Here is a 23831-nt window from a genome sequence, read left to right as displayed (position 1 = left end):
CACCTTATCCGTTTTGAAGTGAGCAATTCAGGGCCTTTCCGCTTACCTACTGTACTGTGCCGCTCTGGCACTGCCTGCCCAGAACATTTCCATCACCTCTGAAGGAGCTTCGCATCCATCAGCAGGCACTCCCCACCTTGCCTTCTCTCCCAGCCTGTGGTACCCGCTGTTTTGCCTTCTCTCTCTCTGTCTGGATTTGCCTTGATCTGGACATTCCTTACAGAGGGCATCAGGCCACACCTGTCCTTTGTGTCTGGCTGTGTTCACTTAGCATGCTGTTGCAAGGTTCATGTGTTGTAGCATGCATCCGAACCTCATTCCTTTACCTAGTGGAATCTACTTCTTCGTGTGAACGTCCACACTTGGTTTTATCTATTGGTGGACGTTAATTCATTTCCACATTTTTCTGTTATGAATAATGCTGCTGTGAGCTTCCATATGCAAATTTTCATTTGAATAATGGCTCCCACTTTTCTCAAGCATAGAACCAGGATTGGTATCACTGGGTCATGGGGTGATTCTGTGTTTAGCTCATTGAGGAGCCTTCAAACTGTTTTCCACATTGACTGTTCCATTTTATATTAGAGAACTTGAATTCCTCTGCATCCTTGTTTTTTTTAATATATATTTAAATAATTATAGCTATCCTAGTGGTTAATATCTCATTTGTATATGTGTTTGTGTATGTGTGTGTGTTGATAGACTTTATTGTTCAGAGCAGTTTTAGGTTTGTGTCAAAATAAGGTGGAAGGCACAGAGATTTTCCATTTACCCTCTGACCCCACACATGCCCAGCCCCCAGCTATCAATATGCCCACCAGAGCGGTGCATGTGTTACCATTGATGAACCTACCTTGGCATTTCGTTCTCACCCAAAGTGCGTACTTTCCATTGGGGTTCATTCTTGGTTTTGTAAATTTTATGGGTTTTACATTTCAGAGCATTTTCACTGCCCTAAAAATTCTCCGTGCTCTGTCTATGGCTCCCTACCCCAGACTCTGGGTAACCACCAGGCCTTTAACTGTCTCCACAGTTTTGCCTTTTGCAGACTGTCATACAGTGACATGTAATATACAGCCTCTCAGATTGACTTCTTTCCCTTAGTAATATACATTTGAGATTCTTCTGTGTGTCTTCATGGATTCCTGGCCCATTGCTCTCCAGCCCTAACTAATATTCCGTGGTCTAGATGCATGAACATTTATTCCTCCACCTGCTGAAGGGCATTCTTGTTACTTCCATAATTAGGAACAAGCTGCTATAATCACCTGGGCACAGGCTTTTGTGCAGACGTAAACATTCAGCTTGTTTGAGTAGATACCAAGGATAGTGATTGCTGGCTCTTGTTCTGAAAGCAGCTTTTGTTTTGCAGTAACACTGAACTCTTTCGCATCCTTGTGCATTCCCGTAATTGCTGAATGGAATTCCTGTCCTTCTCCGTTCTCTCCAGCTCTGGTGTTGTCAGTGTTCTGGGCTGCACTGCTCTCCTAGGTGTGCGGTGGTATGCCATTGCTATTTTAATTTGCATTTCTCCGATGACATGGGGCATGGAGCAACTTTGCTTATACTTACTTGCCATCCCTATAGATCTTCTTTGCTGAGCTGTTTGTTGCGGTCTTTGGTCTTTCTTTTACCGTGTTTCCCCGTGTGACTTTAGTTTGTATTTCCTCAATGACTCATGATGCTGAGTCTCCTCCTGTACTTGTTGGCCATTTGCACATCTTTGGAGGATCTGGATTTTATTTAGAATGTGATACAAAGCCAGTGGGAGTTTGCAGCCAGGGAATTGTATGATTTGATTTTCATTTCAGTGGATCCTCTGTACTTGATATTCTGACTGGAGAATGGAAGAAGCAGGGAGACCCCTTATGAAGGGTTTCAAGATAGGAGGAGAGAAGGCTGGGCCTTGAGAGATAGTGGCTCATGACTCTGTTGCGCTCTCTCTCTGAAACTGCATACCTGAGTGCATGAGGCCAGCTTGAGCCTCAGGGGCCCCTCTGAGGAGGGGCTGAAGCCCATCCTTGCAAAGGCACAGGTCAGCCCATGGGGAGCCATGGGCTGCGAGAGCCCTCCCGGGTCTGGCATGTGGCGGGTGCCCTGGGAAATGGAGAGCAATCCCCTGCCTGCAGCAGCCAGCCTCTGCCTGGGCAGTTTCAATGTGTACTGGGAAAACCTGAGGGTCTGGTCTCTTATTCCTACTTCATCTCCTCCTTGCTGGGTTGGGGAGAGTGAGCAACAGGAGGTAAGAGAGGAAGATGGAATGGAGAGGTGGGCTCACCTGAGGTGCTTTTCCTCCCTCCTCCTGAATAGACTCCCCATCCCTGATCCACAGAGCCCGAGGGAGTCCTGAGCCTCCAGGGGTTCGTGGGATGTGGGAGTAGTGGCTGCAGGTCTCTGGAGGAAGGTGCTGGTCCCATGAAGCCTGAGCCTCTGATCTTTAGGGACAGAACTTAGAAAGTCCAGTCTGTCCTCATCTCTTCCCTCCCCACTCAGCCAGCTCCATGGTGAGTAGCTGGTCCATGAAGTAGAATGTTCATCACAGCTGTGTAATGAACCATTTACCGCCTGCCTTGATTCTTCAAAGGTCCAATGACATTCTGTCCATGGTTAGTGTGCAGGGTAAGTGGATGCTAAGATTTGCATCTGCTCAACTTCCACAGGGCACGGGTCCTGTAGGGCCGTCTCTGTATCCCTCGGCCTCTGGAGGACTGACTAGGCCACCTGCGTGATCCTGGGGCAGGCCATCCCAAGTCCCCTCATGCCTCTCTTGGTGCAGTGTGATGGCACCTGTTGAGGTGTCTCCCTGCCTCTGATTCGGGTCTCACTCGTGCACCTTTCCCTCACACCCATCCAGTTGCCGACACACGGGACCCTTAGTAGATCCTGGTATTTGCCGGATGGTTGAACGAACCAGTGCTCTGGTCACGACCAGGGTGGTGCTGTGCAGGCAATGTTTATGTACGGTGGTTGTTTGAAAAAAGTTAAAAGTGTAAGTTCATAATTAATTCATGCCCCAGTAAGTTGTCCCTTCACGATGATTGATGTCTAAGCTGGTATGAAGTTCTCAACTTTTAGTTCATTTTGTGGGGCAGTTGGGAGCAGCTACCATGATCCTCAGGGTCAGCAGCTCCTACCCTCTCCTTCTCCTAACTTTGCTTCCAATGTCCCTTGAAAATCTCCAGCATGAGTCCCCCTCCCATCTTCTGAGACCTTTACTGTCTCTTCTCTTCATGGGTTAAGAGACATGTAGCTTGGTCCATCCTGTTGTGGAACCACCCAGCTGTTTATATTTGGGTGGCTTTAGGTAGCTGTGGCCACCTTCCTTGGCATCAATTTCTTTGCACAAAAACATGGAGATTTTGTGATACTACGTTAGGTTGGGTTTTGAAGGTTAAATGACATGAGCTGTTGAAGTATCCAGGGTTCTGGTTGTTCGAAAAGTATTACCCACTTTCCTCCATGTGTCCCTCATCACCTTGGTTATAACTATGTCCCTTATCAACTGGGAGCTCCTGAATCCTATGTTTTCTTCAGGTCATTGCTCCATTTCAACCTTCAGTTCATTCCACACATATTTCTGGAGTGCTGAGCCCTATGCTGCCCACTGAGGGCACAGAGGCCCAGGAATAGAGGAGGGGCTATTTCTCACAGGAGATAGAAATCAAGCAAATGGGTACTTTCATAGAATGACTGGTTCTCAGAAAAAGATAAAGCAACACAATATCTAGAGGGGAACCCGGGGAGATTGTTTACACTCATCATAAATATAAAGGCAAGTTGAGGAAATGATCTTTGAGCTAAAACCAGTAGCACACTTGAGGACTATATGCAAACAGCCTTGGAAAGAACCTTAGAGGCAAGTGTAAGATCCAGGTCAAAACTTCAGGCACATCTGAACTGATGGGTTTGAGGAACAGTGAGGAGCCCTGTGTTCAGGGTCATCTTAGGTGAAGGGAATTATCCACATTTGAGCCAAAAGGATGTCATGTTGGACCATGTTGGCCTCGCCGGGGGTACGGAGCTTATTGACCCAGGGCATGGGAGGCCATTGGAGGTGAGATGGTTGGAGTTGCTTATTAGAGAGGCCTCCATACTCTCTGCTGCCCGTGGAGAAGGGACTGTGGAAGGAGGTGCCAAAAGAGAAGCCAAGAAGCAGAGTAGGGACTTGTACCCTTCAGATGAGACTGGAGGGTGACCGTGGGGGAGGGGTGAAAAGTCCTTGGAGATTTTGGAGCTAAAACTGCCAGGGCCTTCTTGAACCTCTTCTGTGGCTCCCTACATTCCTCCATCCCCCCCTACAGTGCACACACACACACACACACACACACACATCTTGTTTTAGTCAGGTTTTCCACAACTGTGACCAAAAGACCTGATAAGAACAATTTTGGAGAAGGAAAATTTTTATTTTGGTCAGGGTTTCAGTTTATAGACAGCTGGCCCCATAGCTCTGGACCTAAGGTGAAGCAGAGCATCATGGTGGAAAAGTGTGGCAGAGGAAAGCGCTCAGGACATGGCAATCAGGAAGCAGAGAGAGCTCCACTCACCAGGGATAAAATATGTACCCTGAAAGCACATCCGCAATGTCCCACCTCCTCCAGTCACACCCTACCTGCCTACAGTTACCAACCAGTGAATTACTACGCTGACTGGGTTACACCTATCAGAATCTCATCTTTTCACCTCTGAAGATTCTTGTATTGCCTCACACCTGGGCTTTTGGGGAACACCTAATATCTAAACCATAATACACCCTTTACCTGGCAACAGTCAAATGCAGAACGGGTGGTCTTGCTTCCATTATAGCCCACCTCTAGATGCAATAGAGCCCTTGTCTTTGTGGGTCTCTGGAGGTCACCAATTGTAACTCATTCTCTCTGGACAAACCTGAAGTTTCATTTTTAAAATGCAGCACTCAGTGGCCCTCAGTGTACCTGGTCAGTAAATGATGAAATAAATAAGGGAATGGAAGCATGAGGGCTTGTGTTACCACTAGCAGATAAGCCTCTCAGGAAGAGGAGGAAGGCCACCTTGATAGGTGCAGAGTCACCTTGGTTAGGCCTGGCTCACTGTGAGGTTCAGACATCAAGCTCAGGTCACATGTAGTAAGTGGGGCCATGTCAGTGCAGATGTGCATGCTGTGCACTCCTCTGCCTGGCTGATAGCTGAGACCAGGGCCATGTGGCCCATTTCTATCCCAGCTCCAGGTGCAGTGTCTTGTGCCTTCTGAATGTCAGAGCTCATTGGTTAAGTAGACAATGAATATCAGCATTCCCAACCAGGGGAGGACAGGTGAGTAATGGCCCCTGGGAAGCTTAGCACATAAGGTGGATCACTGGGTGGGCTGGGAAGAAATCAAGAGGGAGAAAGCAGAGGAGTGGGCACTATGAGGAAGAGGAGGATGACCATGGTCTCCATCGTCAGACGTGAGCCCAGTGTGACTGGAACAGGGTTTATACAGCAATGGCCAGGGCCTCACAGAAGGAAGAAGCAAACCCAAAATCATATCTATTACCTTTTAAGAAATAAATATCATAATTTCAAAAAGAATCATGCAAGGATTGGGTCACTGAGAGTGTCTTCCTTAACATCAATCACCTCCCACAGAAAAAGGAAGAAAATGGATATTTCTTTGATGACCTGCACGTTGAGTTTTGAAGATTAAATGGAATCGATGTTGGCACATCTGGTATCATGGTGTCCTGAAGATCCTACCTCTGTGCCTTCCGTTCTCCCTTTACTCCAAAACTCTCCTGTTATATGTGTAGGGAAAAGTAATATAGCCAACCGGGGAAACAGAATCCCAGCCTGCACCAGCTAACAGAAGAGAGCCCTGCAGGCCAGGCTCCCGTGGATAGCTCCTGAATCTTCACCTTCCCCACTGGACACATGTATTGCAGCAGATAAGAGAAACTGAGCCCCACAGTCCTGAATGGTAGGCTCAGAAACACACACTGGAACCAGTATCGAACCAAGACATATCTAGCTTCAAAAGCCCTGGGTGGAAAGTCCATGAAGCAGGGCCACCCGGGTGCCTCTCTGCTTAAGCACTTCTGTACCAAGGAAGGTGCTGATTCTGGAACTGAAGGTCATCAGCCTCGCTAGCACCAAGATGAGTAGCTGACAGTGTGGGAGAGACGCTCTGTGACTGCCATCAGTGGACACAAAATTTGCAATTGTTCAAAGGAGTGAATTTTGTCAATCCAGTGACTCAGTCTGGCTCCTTTCACTGTGGACATGTCCGGTCCAGCCTACTGCCTGTGACCACCCTCATCTCCATCCTCTCCATCTGTCTTCTCTCTGTCACCATGGAGTGACTTTTTTCAAGTTAAGACCATGTCTATGGGGCAGGTTTTGGGGAAAAGGTTCACTATGAATTGAACCCTCTCCATACTTTTTCTTTTCTTTCTTTCTCTTTTGGTTTTGGGGATTGAACCCAGGTGCTCTGCTACTGCGCTATAGCCCCAGTCATTTTTCTTCTTTTATTTTCAGACAATCTCTAGTTAAGTTGCCCAGGATGGCCTCCAACTTGCAATCCTCCAGCCTCAGCCTCCCAGTTGCTGGGCTTGCAGAGGTGACCACTATGCCTCTGTTCATCTTAAGGAGGGACTATTTCTAACCCACTTTCAATGAAAGTGCTATTGCTGTTCTAAATTGCTATTCAGAGAGTGGCTACTGTCACCCCCATACAGTGCTAAGGGAAGTGGCAACTGTATACTTTGGGTACATATTCTTTAACTTTCCATACTGACCAGCATGAAGGGCACTGTTAGCTCCTGTTCACAGATGAGAACATTGAGAAACACCAGTGCCTGCAGAGAATCAGGAATGATTCAGGACAGGATTCCTGGCTGGGACAGTTTGACACCAAACTTTGCAACTTTCCCTCCTCTGAGTTGTCGTCTCAATTTTCCTTCTGCAAAAGGTGGACGTTGGGCTTCCTCGCTCCCAAAGGCCCCTGAGCTCTGTGGGACTGTAGGCAGCAACCAAAGCTGCCAGAGAGGCCTGCTCAGTGCCGTCTGCACCCCTGGAAGAGCCTGCACCCCAGGCAGGGAGGAGGAGCCTGCAGCATGTTTCCTACTAAACAGAACACAGGGAAATCGGTGCCGTCTTCCAAAAAACATTATGCAGAATGTCTTTAAAGGCCCCCACAGTTTGCTGTCTGTTTTGGCTGGGAGGAGGGCAGGCCTAGGAGTGTGTAGAAGGTGGGAATGGAGGTTTGTGCATCTTGTGGGTGGTCAGTGTGGGAATGCAGTGACGCAGGCTGAGTCACGGCTGCACTTGTGAGTCTAATGACAGATGCTAAACAAAATAGGATCCCAAACCACCAAACTCAGGGCACAGACAGATAGCACATCTGAAATGCCAGCCTCGACTCACAGTGGGGGCCTTGCATCTGGCACTGACCTCCTCTGTTGTTTATGCTGGGCACTGGGGGCAGAGGGCACTTTTCTGCAGTACTGCATCCCTTCCCCTGCTGGCTACCCCGTGGGATCCTCTCAGACATGATGGATGGTGCACACCTTCCTTCTCTTCTCAGCAGACACAGGACGAAGGGGGCTCCGGGGATAATTATTTTGTTCTAAGTCAGGGCTGTTTCCCAGTGCCCAGGAAAACTCCATCCATTGGAAAGAAGACTCGTCAACCTGTCCACTCAGTCACGGGTGCCTTTTCTCTTCCATTGGTGTGGTTTTCCTTCCTTCCCTCGTTTGTCCCCCAAACGGCATTCTCTACAGACTCTCTGCCTTGTTTCTTGCTCGACTCAGTGGTATTCTCTTCTTTGTAAGTAGCTCCCAGTCTAACTGGAAGGATGCACACGCTTCCAGAGCATAACGTGGCCAGGGATGTTTTGGCATGCACAAGGCAAGGTGGGTTGGGGAGGGTGGTGGTGTGGCCGTCAGGGAGGGCTCCCTGGAGAAGCTGGATTGGATACTTAAGGATGGGAAGCACATCAAGTCCAGGTGGAAGGTGTGCCCTCCAGGTGGAGATGATTGTTGGAGCAGAAGTGGAGCAGTGTTCAGAGGCACGGAGCACTCTGATGAGGATATTTAGAGCGGATTCTCTGGGCGAGGGTGGTGACATAGTGACAGAAGAAGGGACCATCAGTTGAAGAAACAGGATGATGTTCAGGTCCTGCCTGGGTTAGATGTGCCTCGGTGCTGGGCTGCACCTGCAGCAGAGGTGGATCTGTTTGTGCCATCTAATCCATGTGACGATCAAAGAGCCCAGATATTCAAGGCTCAGACATGGTTTTTCTCTCAGATGCTGCTCACAGCCCCAGGGCTACACAGATGTTGTTTCCTCAGTCCCAACATGAAGGGGCTGAACCACGTGATCCCTCAGTTCAACACAGGGTCTAAAGTCCTAAGATCCTGGAGAATCTCAGCACATTCCCTTCTTTCCCTGTTACCATGAGGTGCGGGGGTGTTAGCGCTCGTTCTCTTTACCTCTCGGGGTTCCTTCTGTGATCAGATGAAGTCATGGGTGTGACAGCTTCTTCCACGAGGGTCGTAAAGATCACTGACCAGGTCAGGAGGCCGCAGTCCTGTGGCACATGCTCGGTGCCCCTCAGCATGCCACTTTCCTCCCTGGGCCTCAAATGTAATACCTGTGGCATGAGGGAAAGGTGACCACAGGGTCCACCAAGTCACCATGCTTTGTTTGACACATGAGCCTTCAATACCTGTAGAGTGCTAATAACCTCACAGGGTTCAACAGGCACCATTGATGCTAAGCCTGCTGACGTCTTCATGTGACGCAACTCGAATCACCTGCTGCCGCTCTGCAGAGGAAAGGCCCATAGAACATTTATAGCCATTAATGAATGCAGAACCTTAAAATTAGACATTGGGATATTCATAGACTCTCAAAGCTGTCAGAAAGCACAGAGGATGTCTTCTTGAAGCTCCATCCCAAAACAGGAATCCCCTCTTTAGCTTCTGGGGCAGATGACATCTGCCGGCATTCCTTCAGAGATGGGGAATCTGTGCCTTTCAAAGCAGGTGTGCGCACACCTGTTATTTCCGACTCAGGTTATTTCTGTCATTGTCCTGAAAGCTCCCAACCTTAATGACTGTGAGGTGCTGTTGTGGCCTCCCTGTCTTGGGTTCCTCCAGGAGGAGGGAGGAAGCTTCTGCTTCCCCCAGGACCAGAGATCACAAGAACCTGAGTTGGAACCCCACCTGGGTGGATGTGGCCTGGACACCTAGTGTGCTTTGTCCGGCACAAGGTCCTGGCTCATGGGCTCCCCACATGGCTTACCCAGGTCTTCACTGGCACCTGCTCACTCACCCACCCTTCAGGTGGATTTCCTTGTGCATCAAAACTCACCTTTTTATATTAATTTTTCTTTGTTCTAATTACTTATATATGACAGTAGAATGCATTTATACAATTGATAAATCATACATAAATGGAATGTAATTTCTCATTTTTCCAATTGTACATATTGTAGGATCACATTGGTCATGCAGTCATGCATGTACCTGAGGTGTAGTGTCTCTTTCATGCTATTGTCCTTCCTCCCCCCATACTCCTTCCCCTGCCTTCACTCCCTTTACCTAATATAAAGTAGCTCTATTCTTCCCTAGAGCCCCACCCCATATTGTGAATTAGCATCCGCATATTGGAGAAAACATTTGACCTTTGGTTTTTTGGGTTTGGCATATTTTGCTTAGCATGATATTCTCCAACTCCAAACATTGACTGGCTAATGCCATAATTTCATACTTTTTTAATGCTGAGTAATATTCCATTGTGTGTGTGTGTGTGTGTGTATACAGTGAAGCAGGAGGCATCACAATACCAGGCCTCAAACTATACTACAGAGTTATAGTAATAAAAGCAGCATGGTATTGGCACCAAAACAAACATGTAAACCAATGGTATAGAATAGATAAACCCACATAAATACAGTTTTCTCATACTAGACAGAGGTGCAGAAAACATTCACTGGAGAAAAGATAGCCTCTTCAACAAAATAGTGCTAGGATAAATGGAAAGACATGTGTAACAAAATGAAATTAAACCTTTATCTCTCCCCTGCATAAAACTCAACTCAAAGTGAATTGAAGACTTATACAGTAGAACAGAGACCCTACACCTACTAGAAGAAAGTATAAGCCCAAATATTCACCATGTCAGTCAAGATCTGACTTCCTGAACAAGACCCCTAAAGGGCAAGAAAGTCAAATCAAGACTCAATAAATGGGATGGATTCAAACTAAACAGCTTCTTCTCAGCAAAAGAAACAATCAATAATGTGAGGAGAGAGCCTACAGATTGGGAGAAATCTTTACCACATGCACCTCAGATAAAGCACTAATCTCTAGGATATAAAAAGAACTCAATAAACTTAATACCAAAAAATCCAAATAACCCAATCAATAAATGGGTAAGGAACTAAACATACACTTCACAGAAGAAAATATACAATCAACAAATATATGAAAAAATATTCAACATCTCTAGCATATAGAGAAATGCAAATAAAAACTACTCTAAGATTTCATCTCACTCCAATTAGAATGGCAATTATCAAGAATACAAGAAATGATAAGTGTTGGCAAGGATGTGGGGAAAAAGGTACACTCATACATTGCTGGTGGGAATGCAAAATGGAGCAACTGTTATGGAAAACAGTGTAGAGATTCCTCAGAAAACTTGGAATGGACCCACCATTTGACCCAGTTATCTCACTCCTCAGTTTATACTCAAAGGACTTAAAATCAGCATATTATAATGACACAGCCACATCAATGTTTATAGCAAAAATCATCTGTCATGCTGATTATTTTATTGCACAACACATACTTATTACTATTACTAGTTATTCAAATATTAGCATTATTCATAATTGAATAGCCATAATGTTGCTGAAAAAAGTAAACACGTGTTCATTTTCAAAAAGGTAACTCATTGCCAGGTAGATGTTACCATTGTGAACTACCTGATGGACACTTGCTGGAGGTCAGCAGCTGTGGAATGGTCTCATGTAAACCAGGTTACACAGGTACCAGGGCTCTTCCTGTAACTGGACTGCCTCTGCAGGGGGCAAGCTCACAGTGTGCCCTTTGCACGTGGGCACAGGACACACTTAGGGGTGTGTGTGTGGGTTTTGCATTTTAGAGGTGGAGGAGGGACAAGTTGCCATCCACTGTGGTTACATGTTTAACTAGGTGAGTAGACCTGGGGCTTCCAGCATTGTCAGAAAAGACGGCTCCTTTCCTGAGAGCTGAGCGCAGTGCTGGCTGTCCTGCCTTAATGCGGCTGCCTTGTCCTTGGGACACAGAGGCCACTGACTAAGTTATGAGTCAGTATCTTTCTATGAGGCAGTGAAATCTTACGTGCCTTCATGCCTGAATTTTAACATGAAGACTAAGATTAGTAGGCACAGAAACCTGAGGGAAACAGGAAGCTGTCAGTGTGTGGGATCCTTTAATTTGCACTGTCTTCAGGTATGAAAATGTAGACAAGCAGAGCCCGCTTTGATTTCTGCACCAAAGGAAAGAACACGCTTTAAACATCAGGTGCTGAGCACCTGGCACTGCCTTTGCTTGATGGGTGAGTGTCAGAGTCCTGAGTCCTGAGTCCTGGCTTCCCCCTTCCCCAGCCAGCTGGGAGGGAAGAAGCTTCTACCAGGTGGAGGTACCCTCTCAGGAAGGGCAGTATCATTTCTCCCCTGCCATCCCCACAGAACCGTTTTCCTCCTTGTCGTGATGGCTTGTACCTATTTACTGCATGCCAGGCTCCAACAAAATTTGCATTTGAAGAAATTGAGTCACAGAGAGATTAAGGTTTTGCCTCAAGATTATCCTGTTGCTGGGGGGTTGACCTCTGTGCTGCTTGGACTGGGCTAAGGCAGGCCGACCTTGTGCATCACAGCTGTTGCCACCAGGCACTGCTACCTTCTCTGCACCCCTTATCCTGGGGACACGGCTGTGACTTGACATGTCTCCTCTGTCTCTGCTGATCACCCAGACATGTGTCTGCTTCTTTGAGCAGTTCTAGGTGCAGGACCCCAGGCTGTTGCGAAGAAGAGCACATCTGTCAGAGGCTCCCTGTGATTGGCAGGCCCCAATCACCTGCTGAGAGGACAGGGCTGGCCCATATTCCAGATGAGAACTTTGAGGCTCAGAGACCTTGTGCGACTTGTCCAAGGTACCACACAGAGGTGAGACCTAGGGCTGGCACTCACTGGGAGGAGATGAAATGCTCTCACAGAGAGAAAGACGGGGATCTTAGGAGACCCCTTCCCAGATGAAGAAACACTAGTCTTCACTCCTAATGAGATGATTTGCCTGCTGCGGTCATGCCAGGCAGCAAGCTGGGATAATTTACCTCATTAGTGTGGCCGCCTGGGAGTAAATCATCTCTCCTGCTCTTCTCAGACCTGAAAGCTAGGGCAGCCTGTTCTGGCAGGGTTTCTGGGTTCGAGTGTGGCCCTCCAATGGCCTTGGCAGGTCACACTTGGGTCCCCTCTCTGCACTCACAGTTCTCTGCAGCAAGAGAGGTCCTACCTGCAGTGCCCGCCTCCCTTGTTGGAGTTCTGTGCTTTTGCCTTTTTAGCACATTGCTAACACATGTGCCCTTTCCACAGGGCAAATGCTGATATGTGTGAAGGTCAACATCCTCTTTTGTGTTCATTTAAAATATCAAAGGCCACACACTTTGAATATTGAAGTTTTGAGAAACATTTGAAAGGAAACTGTGTTTGTAAAAGAGTTTTTTCCCTAAGTAGAATCTAATGAGGTACTGGAGTCATGGTATTTTCCAAAATAGTATTAATGTTTATCAAATTTCCTCAGAGGCAACTGAGAATGCTCTAAAACATTTTGGAAAGTGTTAATAACTAACTAAGCAGTTTAGCCAGAAAATAGACAATTAGTGTTAACTGACAGGAAGCCCAGGCTCCCAGGGACTCCTGAGTCTCCATGGTTAAGAGGGAGGCCTAGTCTTTTGGCCTGCATGGCATGAAAGACCTTTGGAACTTCTGCCAAGTGCATCGAAGGCAGAAATAGAATTGGTAATTGCTGCTGTTGACGAACCATGCCAATCTGCCAGGCGATGGTTCAGATTGTCCACGGCCAGGATGGTCTTTCACTATCAGCACCACCCTGTGCATAGGTTCTCTCTGGCACCCCTGCCGCTGTGGAGTCCCTGAAAGGTCCCATGTCGTAGAACCACAGGAGGCAGGTTAGCGCTCAGATGCAGCATGGGAGGGGGTGGTATTGTACCTGGAAACGGGTGGAGCATGAACAGCTCTTAAATCATGCTGAGGGCAAAGAGGATTTGCTGCAGGGTTTGGAAAAGCGCAGGACCTGAACCACTTGGTGATCCAGAAAGGTCGATGCAGCAAGAGGGTGGAGAAGGCACTGAAGGGGGTAAGGCCACGCAGAGACTGGCACTGAGGGGTGAGGCAGGCAAGAGGGTGGGGACTTGCACTCCTAAGTGGGTGGCTTTGGAGATGGAGGAAAGGGGCTGGACTTGAGGAGCTAAAGTGGGGAGGCCTGGCAACTCCTTGTCTTTTGGGGTAAGAGAGGGAGGACGGAGGGTGGATGCCTAGTCGATACCTAGATAACTAGGTAACTGGTGGCAGTCTTGTGCAGATTTGGGGTCCTTCCAGAGGCCTCCATTGCAAGGAAGGGGGTCATCTACTGGCCCCACTAATAGGAGATAGAGCTGCAGGGTTTTGAAATGAGAGCAAGAACTCTCCCCAACCCTACCATGTCGCCTAATTCTGAATGCCTTTGTGTATACCAGTCTGAATAACAATGACAAAATAAATACTGGAAAGAAACACACAGAGAGAACAAGCTTGATGAAATCCAATAAAGAAAGTTCAAACAAAACATTCCTACAATTAATTAAACGCATCTTGGTGGCTTAAGCTTTGTGTTATGGGTGGGCTGAGGCTGACATGTATTACCAACCTCCACATTCTCTGCTGGGGACATTTGCTGCCTTAGCTTTATAGAGGAGGAGCTGAGCCTGGTATGTTTTACACACTGAACCAAGTTGTACACTAGGTATCTGAGTCTGGTTGGTTTATCCTGAGACCTGAGACGTACACATACACCTACCCCCAACACCAGGCTCATGGAGACCCTGCTCCTGGGGTCCCCTGGCTGCATTTTACATAGTGGTTTAGAGATGCAGACAGTTCCTGTAATGCTAACAGAAAACAAATCAGATTCCCAGAAGAGAGGCATGAACATTCCTTCCCAAGGGTGCTATCTTCTCTTCGTGGGTCATGCCAATGGGAGATAGATACTTGGCTCTGGTGGCTGGTGCAGCTCTTGGCTCCAGGCACGGTTTCCCTGTTGGAGCCGGCTGCCAAAGCAGCTTCAGCGGGTGTGAACGTCAGCATCCCTGTTCCCAGATCTCTTCCAGAGTGAGGAGAGCTAGGTGCAGAGTGCAAGAATCGGATTGGTTCTTTCCTTATCTTTTCCTCCCTTCTTCCCCGCCACGCGCTGGAGAGTTCTCCTGGTGCTGCTTCTGTGGGAGGCCCTTGGACGAACCTCCCAGGGAGCTGCGGAGGGAGAGGCTTCTCTGCCCATCTTGAGCACATCTGTGCCGACACCTCGCTCTAACTTTTGCATTCTCAGAAACTTGCCAGGCTACAGTCCTGGATGAATCCAGGACCACCAGCAAGCCTCTCTTCAGATACTTCTAATGACAGAGAACTCCTACCATTGTCCCAACTCCGAAGTGATTGGTTCTAATCTGTGTGTCTGCTTTTCCTTGGTGATCTCCACTGCCTCCCGGGCCTGCGCTCTAGTCCTACCTCTGGGTTTTTATCTCTCGATGTCTCATGTGATTTTTGAAGCTCTGCTGGTTGCCAGGTGCTCTGTTGGGCCTGAGGAGCTGGGAAACAGAGGCCCCGCCATCTCCTTCCCTGAGGGAGAATGGGCAGCAGGCTCATACTCCCACGGAGTTTTTGTGCATTACTTTAACAAAACCCTATTAATAATGAAAACGCTTTTAGTACTTCACGAATATCTTTCATGGATTGCTACTGCATGCCATTCTCTGGGGGCAGGGTGTGTGTGGATTTCCCTGGACGTGCACAAGTCCAGGAGTGAGATGGAGAGTCAGGTAACTTGTTAAGGAATCGCGGTAGGAATGGAGGCTGGCCTCCTGGTCCACTGCTCCTCCCTCTGCCTCTAGGAGCAATCCTTGCTGATTAAAGTACAGGTGGCCTTCCTGGGGACACGGACATCGTATAACCTCCTGGGCAAAAGGGAATTTAATTGTCATTATACTCAAGGTGGGAGCCAAGCATCCCAGAAGGGGGCCCTGTGCTTTGCCAGGACGCCCCCAGGATGGTTCCTTGCTTCACAAAGTGGCTCCGTCCATTGCATCCATTGTGGGCTGGGAAGGGCCCTGCACCGAGCAGGGCTTACAGGGGAACTCAGGGAACCTGTCTTCAAATCCACCACTCAAGATTTTGTTGAATGAAAACCAAATAGGACTACAATTTCACTACATCTTCTTCTACCTTGTTTCCTACTTCTGCCTTCTGAAGCCGAACTAAAACTAGCCTGCGTTTGCTGGGATTCGTGATAAGCTGGGTTATTCTACGAGGCTTGTATGAACTAGCATTTTTAGTTCTTACGATAACACCATGAAGAAGGCATTGTTATTCCCATTTTAAGACGAGGAAATGGGGCCCGGGAGGTATGAGCCAGGTCTCCCAGGGGCACTGGGCCTGAGATGACTGAGTCTGGAGCTTCCAGTCATTGCTCTGGGGCAGGTTGCTCTCTCCCCCAGAAGCGAAGGTGCTCTGAAGCCTTCTGCCTCGTCTCTGACCCTTGACTCTCCTGTCTTCACCCTCCTTTCTAGGTGTTCGTCTGAAGTATGTGCACCAGGTGAGCTCCCCACACTCAGATGTGGCCTTGCGAGCTCTGCCTGAACTAGGGCCAGGCGGGGACCAGGGCTCCAGGAGGGAGGAAGTACCAAGGGCAGGATTGCTGGCTGCAGGTAGACAGAGGTCTTGAAGGCCTGCTGAGGGGATCTGCCTTACCTTCTGGACAGGGACATGGGCATCAATGACCCTGGGCCTGGTATACAGAGGCCTCCTCACTCAGAAGTCAGCCTCCCAGGGAAGCCCTGCTAGGCCCAAGAGAGGGAGGCCACACCCTCCCTCTCTGCCCCCAGAGTCCCGTCCTGGAAGTCCCAGGATCACCTTGGTTCAGCAGTTGTTTTAGTCAGTTTTTGGGTCATCGCTGTGACCAGAAGACCTGACAAGAACAATTTTAGAGGAAGGACGTTTCTTTGGTGTTCATGGTTTCAGAAATTGACTCCTTTTTTCTGGGCACAAGGTACAGCGGAACATCATATGGGAGTTTGTGGAGGAAAGAGAGAGAGAGAGAGAGAGAGAGAGAGAGAGAGAGAGTGCTCTGCTCACCAGGAACAAAATATAAACCCCAAAGTCACCATCCCAGGGACCCACCTCCTCTAGCCACACCTTACCTGCCTACCTTACCTGCGAGTTAGTCCCTATCAGGGGATTAATCCACTGACTAGGTTATGCCTCCCATCATCTGACCATCCACCTCTGAAGGTTCTTGCATGGTCTCACACATGAGCTTTTGGGATACCTCATGTGCAAACCGTAGCAGTCATTGAGTCTCTCCAGGGCAAAGGTCTGTTTGCTTTTAAGGTCTTCCATGAACATGGGAGAGCTCTCCATCTTACAAGGACTTCTTCAATTTCTTTGTTTAGTGTTCTGTAGTTTTCATTGTAGAGTTCTTTTACCTCTTTTGTTAGATTGATTCCCAAGGGCATTTTTTTTTTTTTCAGGCTATTGTGAATGGGATAGTTTTCTTAATTTCTCTTTCAGTTGATTCATCATTGGCATAGAGGCATGCAATTGATTTTTGGGTGTTATATTTATATCCTGCTACTTTCCTGAATTCATTTATGAATTCTGAAGTTTTATGATGGAGTTTTTTGGGTCTTTTAAGTATAGGACCATGTTGTCAGCAAATAGGGATAGTTTGAACTCTTTTTTTCCTATTCACATCCATTTAATTTCATCTAATTTCTCTGATTAGTTTCAAGGACTATATTGAATAGAAATAGTGAGAAAGGGCATCCTGTCTTGTTCCAGTTTTTAGAGCAAATACTATCAATATTTCCCCATTTAGAATGATGTCAGCCTTGAGTTTAATGTACATAGCTTTTACAATGTTGAGGTGTGTTCCTACTATCACTAGTTTTTCCAGTGTTTTGAACATGAATGGGTGCTGTATTTTGTCAAATGATTTTTCTGCATCTATTGAGATAATCATGTGATTCCTTTCTTTAAGTCTATTGATGTGATAAATCACATTTATTGATTTCCACATGTTGAACCAACTTGTATCCCTGGGATGAAATCCACTTGATCATGGTGCATTATCATTTAATATATTTTTGTATGTGGTTTGCCAGTATTTTATTAAGAAGTTTTGCATCTAAGTTCATCAGGGATATTGGTCTGAAGTTTTCTGTCCTTGATGTGTTCTTTATGATATCTGGGTGACACTGGCGATAGAAAAAAATTTTTTTTTCAACCATGAATTTTCTTTTTTTTTAAATTGGGACTCAGAGAAGAAGAAACTTTAAAGGTCTCAGAATATTCTAAGGTCCAAGTTCAAAGAAAGGGGTGAGCTTCATTAGGGTTTGTGTAGATTATTAGGGAGGAAATAGAATCAAAAGACCTCGTTGCTTTTTTTCCATCCTTTTCTATTTCATGGGATAATTTGAGGATGATTGATGTAGGTTCTTCTTTGAAGATCTGTTAAACCTCAGCTAAGAATCCTGGCCTTCTTTGTTGGATTTTGATGGTGTCTTCAATTTCATTGCTTGAAATTGATTAGCTTAAATTAAGCTCTGGGTGTGGCAGGAAGTTGGTGCAGGGTGTCAGTGGTGTGTGAGGTGTGTGTGTATGGTGTCTGTGTGCGTGTTGTGGGTTGGTTGTGTGGGTTGTAGGTGCTGTGTAAGGGCTTGCTGGGTGTGAGTCAAGGTGTGTGTGTGTTGGGTGTATGCTGGGCGTGTGTCCTGGACATCTTTTGTCCATGTGATGAATGTTGTGTGTTGCATGTCTCCATTATCTGTATACAATGTGCGTGTCTGTGTTTGGTAGTACTGGGTGTGTGGTATGTGCCTGAGTGCAAGCTTGTTTGTGTTAGGTCAATGTGTCAGATGTCTTCTATGCTTGTTCTGCAATGTGCCAGACGCTATTTTATGTATGTCACATACTTTGCCTCAACCATGAAGACGGCCTTATGGGTGAGGTGCTCTTGATGGTCCCCGTTGCTGACGAGGAGACTGGGGAACAAGGGTTTAAATGAGGAACTATGGTCATGCAGCTCACAAGGAGCTTGGTCAGCTGAGGTCTGATCCATCCCAAAACCCTAGTCTCTGAGCCACTAGTTCTCAAGTCCATATTTTCCCTGGAATCCCTGAGGACTTGTTAAAATCCAGACCCCTGAGCCCATCCCTGGCAATTTCTGATTCTACAGGGCTGGAGTGGGACTCAAGATTTTTGTTTTCTTAATCAAGTGATGCAGATGCTGCCAGTCTGAGGGCAACACCTGGAAACCACTGCTCTAGGTATTCTCTCTAAAGCAGGCCAAGGCCAAGGAAAGCCCTGCTGGATTGCTGGACACACACGGTGCCATGTGTGGGTTCCAGCAAAGCCAGTGGGGAGTTCTAAAACTGATATTTTATTTTCTTTATTTTTAATTTTTTCAGACTGCATTTTGATTCACCATCATCCATTTTCCTGCATATGCCATAATTCTATTCTTCTTTATGGCTGAATAATATTCCATTGTGTGTATATACCACAGTTTCTTCATCCATTCCTCTGTTGAGGGATGTCTAGGTTGGTTCCATATTTTAGCTATTGTGAATTGAGCTGCTATAAGGATGTGGCTGCGTTACTGTAGTATGCTGATTTTAAGTCCTTTGGGTATAAACTGAGGAGTGGGATAATAAAACTGATACTTTAAATGGAAGCTCATCTTCCTCATTGAGTGATGGGTGTTTGAATCTAGCAAATCAAGTTATTGAAAAGGAAAAGGCAGCTTTCCGCCAGGAAACTGTGTGATTATGTTACAGAACCCCGTCCTGTGAGCAGTTCTGAGCAAGAGGATGGTAGGTTGCCGTTTCTGAGGACAGAACAATACACTGTGTGGTATTCTGCAGGCATGGGATATGTTGTTTCCTATATGTTTATTCCCCAGAACGGACTGTCTCAGTCATTCTGCCTCTGTGGTTTGGAGCTGGAAAATCAAGGTCACTGGGCTCCCCAGTCCCACTCTTCCACTGAGCAGTGTCTGTGCTCTGCCTGCCTTGGGGTCGGAGGGCTGGGTAGAGTGGTGTGTGCGCACCCTGGTGGAGCGTGGCGCGTGGAGGCCGGCGGCGTGTGCTGTCCCTGCTCCCCTTCAGCCCTTCTCTGTATGTTCTCCTACCCGGATCAGAGAGCAGCACAGAGATTGGCATGTTGGAGAGCTGACAGCGACCAGCAAGGAGTCGGTTCTGTGAGGACTGAGGCTGAGAGGGGGAAAGAGGAAGTGGGGGACAAGGGGACTTTTTGAAAGCAGTAGGGAAGTGAGGCTGAGCGGCTTCTGTTTGCCGGCCCCGCCATCCGGCTGGGGTTGGGATTGAGTGGTGCTGGTGACCTGGAATGGCCTGGCTTCAGGCAGCACATGGTCATCCCACAGGTTTCCAGCACGTTGTACACCAGGACTCCAGGTTTGCCAGGTGGAAATTCCCACTGCAGAATGTAGAGGAGTTGTCCCCAGAATCTGCTGTCTTCAAGTTGCTGTGCAGCAGCCCGGTATCATCAGAACCCGTCCTGGGGGGGACCGTTGGCAGAGCTGGGAGCAGAGCGCAGGCTGAGTTCATCCCCCGTGCTGTCATTCCTGGGAACGGCCTCACAAGGCCCTGCTCAGTGCAGTGAAGCAGACTCCGAACACAGAGATGGTCTGATCCTTGAAGCGTGTTGGGGGCAGAAAGAAGCAGGCTTTGGAAGGAGACCCCAGCTCTACTTTCTGGCAGGGAAGTCTGCGTGTTCCTGCTCCTTCCCTCCCACTCCGCCTCTATCCCAGAGGTGCTGCCAGCCAGAATAGCGGGATGCCAGGGGCATTGCAAGAAATTGCCTCCTGTCCTCTTGGCAATCCTAATGGGTCACGGGCACTGCCCCCTGGGTGGCAACGGAGGCTTGGGAAAGAGAGGTGAATTGAAGTGTGGCTGCAGGTCAGAACCTTCCGATCATTTTTATCTGCAGAATGAGGCAAGGATCTTTGTCAAAAAATTCTTTCTAGAAAACATCAGATAACACGTATCAAATACTGTATGCAGCACCGAGAATAAAGGGGCACTTATTAAATTCGATTTCTTTTGCTGCTTTCAAATCCCTAGCTGATTTCATGTGCTCAGGAAACCCAGCCTGTCTGAGTCTCCTTCTGAGTTTGTCTCTCATCCCAGACTTGGACTCTTTTAATTTCACTCCTGCCCCACTCGACTCTCTTGTCTCCTGGCTGGAAAAATTAGCAACCCCTAGAGTAAGGCTCAACATCTACGGAAACAGCACCAGCTTGCTCTCTTCCCATGCTCGATGGAACACACTTTGTCCCAGCCACTCCCTCCACCTGCATTTGCAGTTTATTAATCATCATGAATGGCAGCTACTCTATTCTGAGTGTGCACCCTACGTCAGGGACCCTGAGGTGCTCGGTGTGGAGTGTCTACCTCAGCTTCCCATGGTTCATCAAAGTTGTAGGCTAGTCCCATGTTGCAGATGGACACAAAGGGGCAGAGAAGTTAAGTGACTTGCTTAGGGTCACACCACTAGAGACAGAGCAGGGAGTGGACACCTGACAGAAAAGGGTGGTGGGCCCGCCTGGCTTTGGAGTGAAGACACCTGGGTCTGAGTCATGGACCCTCCAGGTGTGAGCTGCTTGACATGAGCCAGGCCACTTCATTTCTCTGTGCTGATTCTTGTAAGAGGGACCCCAGGTCGTGACCCACTGAGCCGCAGCTTGTCTTCGAATGCGACTGTCGGGTTCTCCGTGTGGGACCGATGTCATCTCAAGTTACTGATTTCTCTCTTTGTTTTCCAGGTAATGAACCAAAAAGATCATGTCTGAAGTTCAAGGAACGGTTGAGTTTTCTGTAGAGCTACATAAATTCTATAATGTGGATCTCTTTCAGAGAGGGTGAGTATGCTCCATGATCCCTGTGAGTCTGTGTGTGTGTGTGTGTGTGTGTGTGTACATCTTTTCTGGCAGGGGGTAGAGAGGGAAGGTTATATACTGGGGATTAATAAGAAAAGAATTTTCATTATTTTTCCTACCTAGTGAAAAATTCAAACTTTTTGTACATCTGAAAATAAATTATGTGCTGACCAATTCTAGAAAATGCTGATGTATCTCCCTTTCCCGCATTCCCCTCTCCCTTCCCTCTTTTCAATTCCTCTTTAGATATGTAAATTTTAAAGAAAAGCGAGTCAATGGGGAGGGAAGCTTGCTTGTGTAGCTCTGATAAATGTGTCAGTGCCTTTACTACTTTCTGGGCCATCTCCCCAAAACTACATATTGTAAAATCTTTCTCAAAAAAACCTGAGACTTGTTGTATTTAAAAATGTCCCTTTAAAAATGTAATGAACATATAGTTGCTTTCATTTTGGGAGGACATGGTCTGAATATGACATTCTACATGCTTGACCTCTGAGAGTTCTCATGATAGACTTCCCTCTCAGGATCATGAAATGGTTACTGTGTTGGTCAGCTTTTCACCACTGTGTCAAAATACATGAGAAAAACAACTTAGAGAGAGGAAAGGTTTATTTTCTTTCTGTTTTCAGTCCATGGTAAGCTGGCTGCATTCCTGGGCCTGTGGTGAGGCAGAGCACCATGGCAGAGAGGCCATGGCATGGTAGAGTGTGGTTCCTCATGGTGACCAGGAAGCAGAGGGAGAAGGGGCTGGAGAAAAGAAACACCCTTCCAGGGCATGTCCCCAGGGATTTATTTCCTCTAACTACCCCCCACCTCCCACAGTCCAACAATCCATTCAATTATGAACCCATCAGTGGATTAACCCACCCATGAGGTTAGAAGCCTCAGGATACAATTGCTTCCCAAAAGTCACACCTCTGAACATTGTTGCCTTTGGGACAAAACTTCAACACATGAGCCTTTGGGGTGCGTTCCAGACCCAAACCATGACCGTGACAGAGAGCAATCCACACAAACCAGAACTGTGTGCATTCACCTTGGCTACAACTGACTTTCCCCCATCAGTGACAAAAAAATCAAATTCAATAAAACCTGAATTTGTGAAGTGCCCATGTGAACAGCAGAGGAGAGTTTAAAACAAGGGCTATCCATCCACTTGCCTTTGCTGCATCGAAACCCTGTAAACTTAGGAGCCGGAAACAACAACTCTTATCTCCTGATTTTCAGGGCCAGCAGTTTGGACTGAGCTTGGAGGGGTGGGTTTGCTGAATTGAACCAGGCTTGGTACATCTCAGCTGGGCTCCTACGCAGGACTGGGGCCCTGGGCTGAGCGGCTGCTGGTTCTCCTCCTCCAGCAGGCCAGCTTGGGCCTGGTTCCAAGAGCCAGAGTGGAGGAAACACAAACTCTTTGTATAAAAATTTGTACACATTTATGGGGTACAGTGTGATATTTCAGTACGTGTGTACAGTGTGTAATGGTCAGACCAGGGTGGCTGAGATTTCCCTCGCTTCGAGCACTTACCACTTCTTAATGTTGGGAATACTCGAAATCCTTCCTCTAGCTGTTTTGAAATACAGACTTTGCGGTTGTCAGTTTTCCCACATTATCATCATTATCGTCCCGTGTTAAAATGGTTCCTTCTGTCTGATTGCGTCCCTTGACCTCTTGGCTGTCTTCTCTCTCTTCTTGCTCCCCACAACTCTTCCTAGGCTCTGACACACATTTGTCTATTTCTCTGAGATCAACTTGTTATCTTCCATATATAAGTAAGAGTATGTGGCACTTGTCTTTCTGTCCCTGGTCTATTTTACTTACGATGTTTTCAAGGCTCATACATGCTGTCACTGATTATGGGATTTCATTATTTCCATGGCCACATAATATGTGTGTGTGTGTGTGTGTGTGTGTGTGTGTGTGTGTGTGTGGTGTGTATAACTGCTTTCTCTAGCCATTTTTTTATCTATGGACATTGTGGACATCTAGGTCAATTCCATAGTTGGCTATTGTGAACAGTGTCTCTTTGGCATACTGATTTCCTTTTCTTTGGCTACATACACAGTAGTGGAATTGCTGGATGTGGTAGTTCTATTTCAAGTTTTCTGAAGAATATCTACAGTCTTTTCATAAGGCTGCTCTAATTTTTTTAACCTTATTGACCATTCATATCACTTTATTAGGCTCTTTATATAACCAGTTGAGGTCACAGAAACATATGACAAAATAAGGGTTAAAATCCAGACAGACTGAAGAGCCTACATTCCTTTCTAAAAAAAATGTTAAGTGCGTTCTTTTTTTTTTATTGTAAACAAATGGGATACATGTTGTTTCTCTGTACATGGAATAAAGGTGTACCATTTGTGTAATCATAAATTCACATAGGGTAATGTTGTTTGATTCATTGTGTTATTTTTTTCCTTCCTCCCACCCCTCCCACCCCTCTTTTCCCTCTATACAGTCCTTCTTTCCTCCATTCTTGCCCCCCTACTTAACCCTAACTCTAACCCTAACACTAACCCCTCCCAACCCCCATTTTGTGTCATCATCCACTTATCAGCGAGATCATTCATCCTTTGGTTTTTTGAGATTGGCTTATCTCACTT

The 23831-nt window shown here is 47.0% G+C and overlaps 1 protein-coding gene across 3 annotated transcripts in view; it reads left to right on the top strand.

Annotated features, from left to right (window-relative positions):
* FAM135B (family with sequence similarity 135 member B) overlaps window positions 1-23831 on the top strand; it is a 300914-nt gene that overhangs the window by 89597 nt on the left and 187486 nt on the right. For 2 of the 3 annotated variants that reach the window (XM_079139217.1, XM_079139216.1), the window contains exon 2: window positions 21117-21212. In XM_079139217.1, coding sequence (XP_078995343.1) covers window positions 21136-21212 — 77 coding nt within the window. In that variant the 5' untranslated portion in view covers window positions 21117-21135. Of the gene's footprint in view, window positions 1-21116; window positions 21213-23831 lie in introns of those variants that run through there. The other variant, XM_079139218.1, reaches the window with a different exon arrangement.

Source organism: Sciurus vulgaris (genome assembly GCF_902686455.1).
Source record: "Sciurus vulgaris genome assembly, chromosome: 1".
Classification (NCBI taxonomy): Eukaryota; Metazoa; Chordata; class Mammalia; order Rodentia; family Sciuridae; genus Sciurus; species Sciurus vulgaris.
This window is presented reverse-complemented; position numbering and strand designations above follow the sequence as displayed.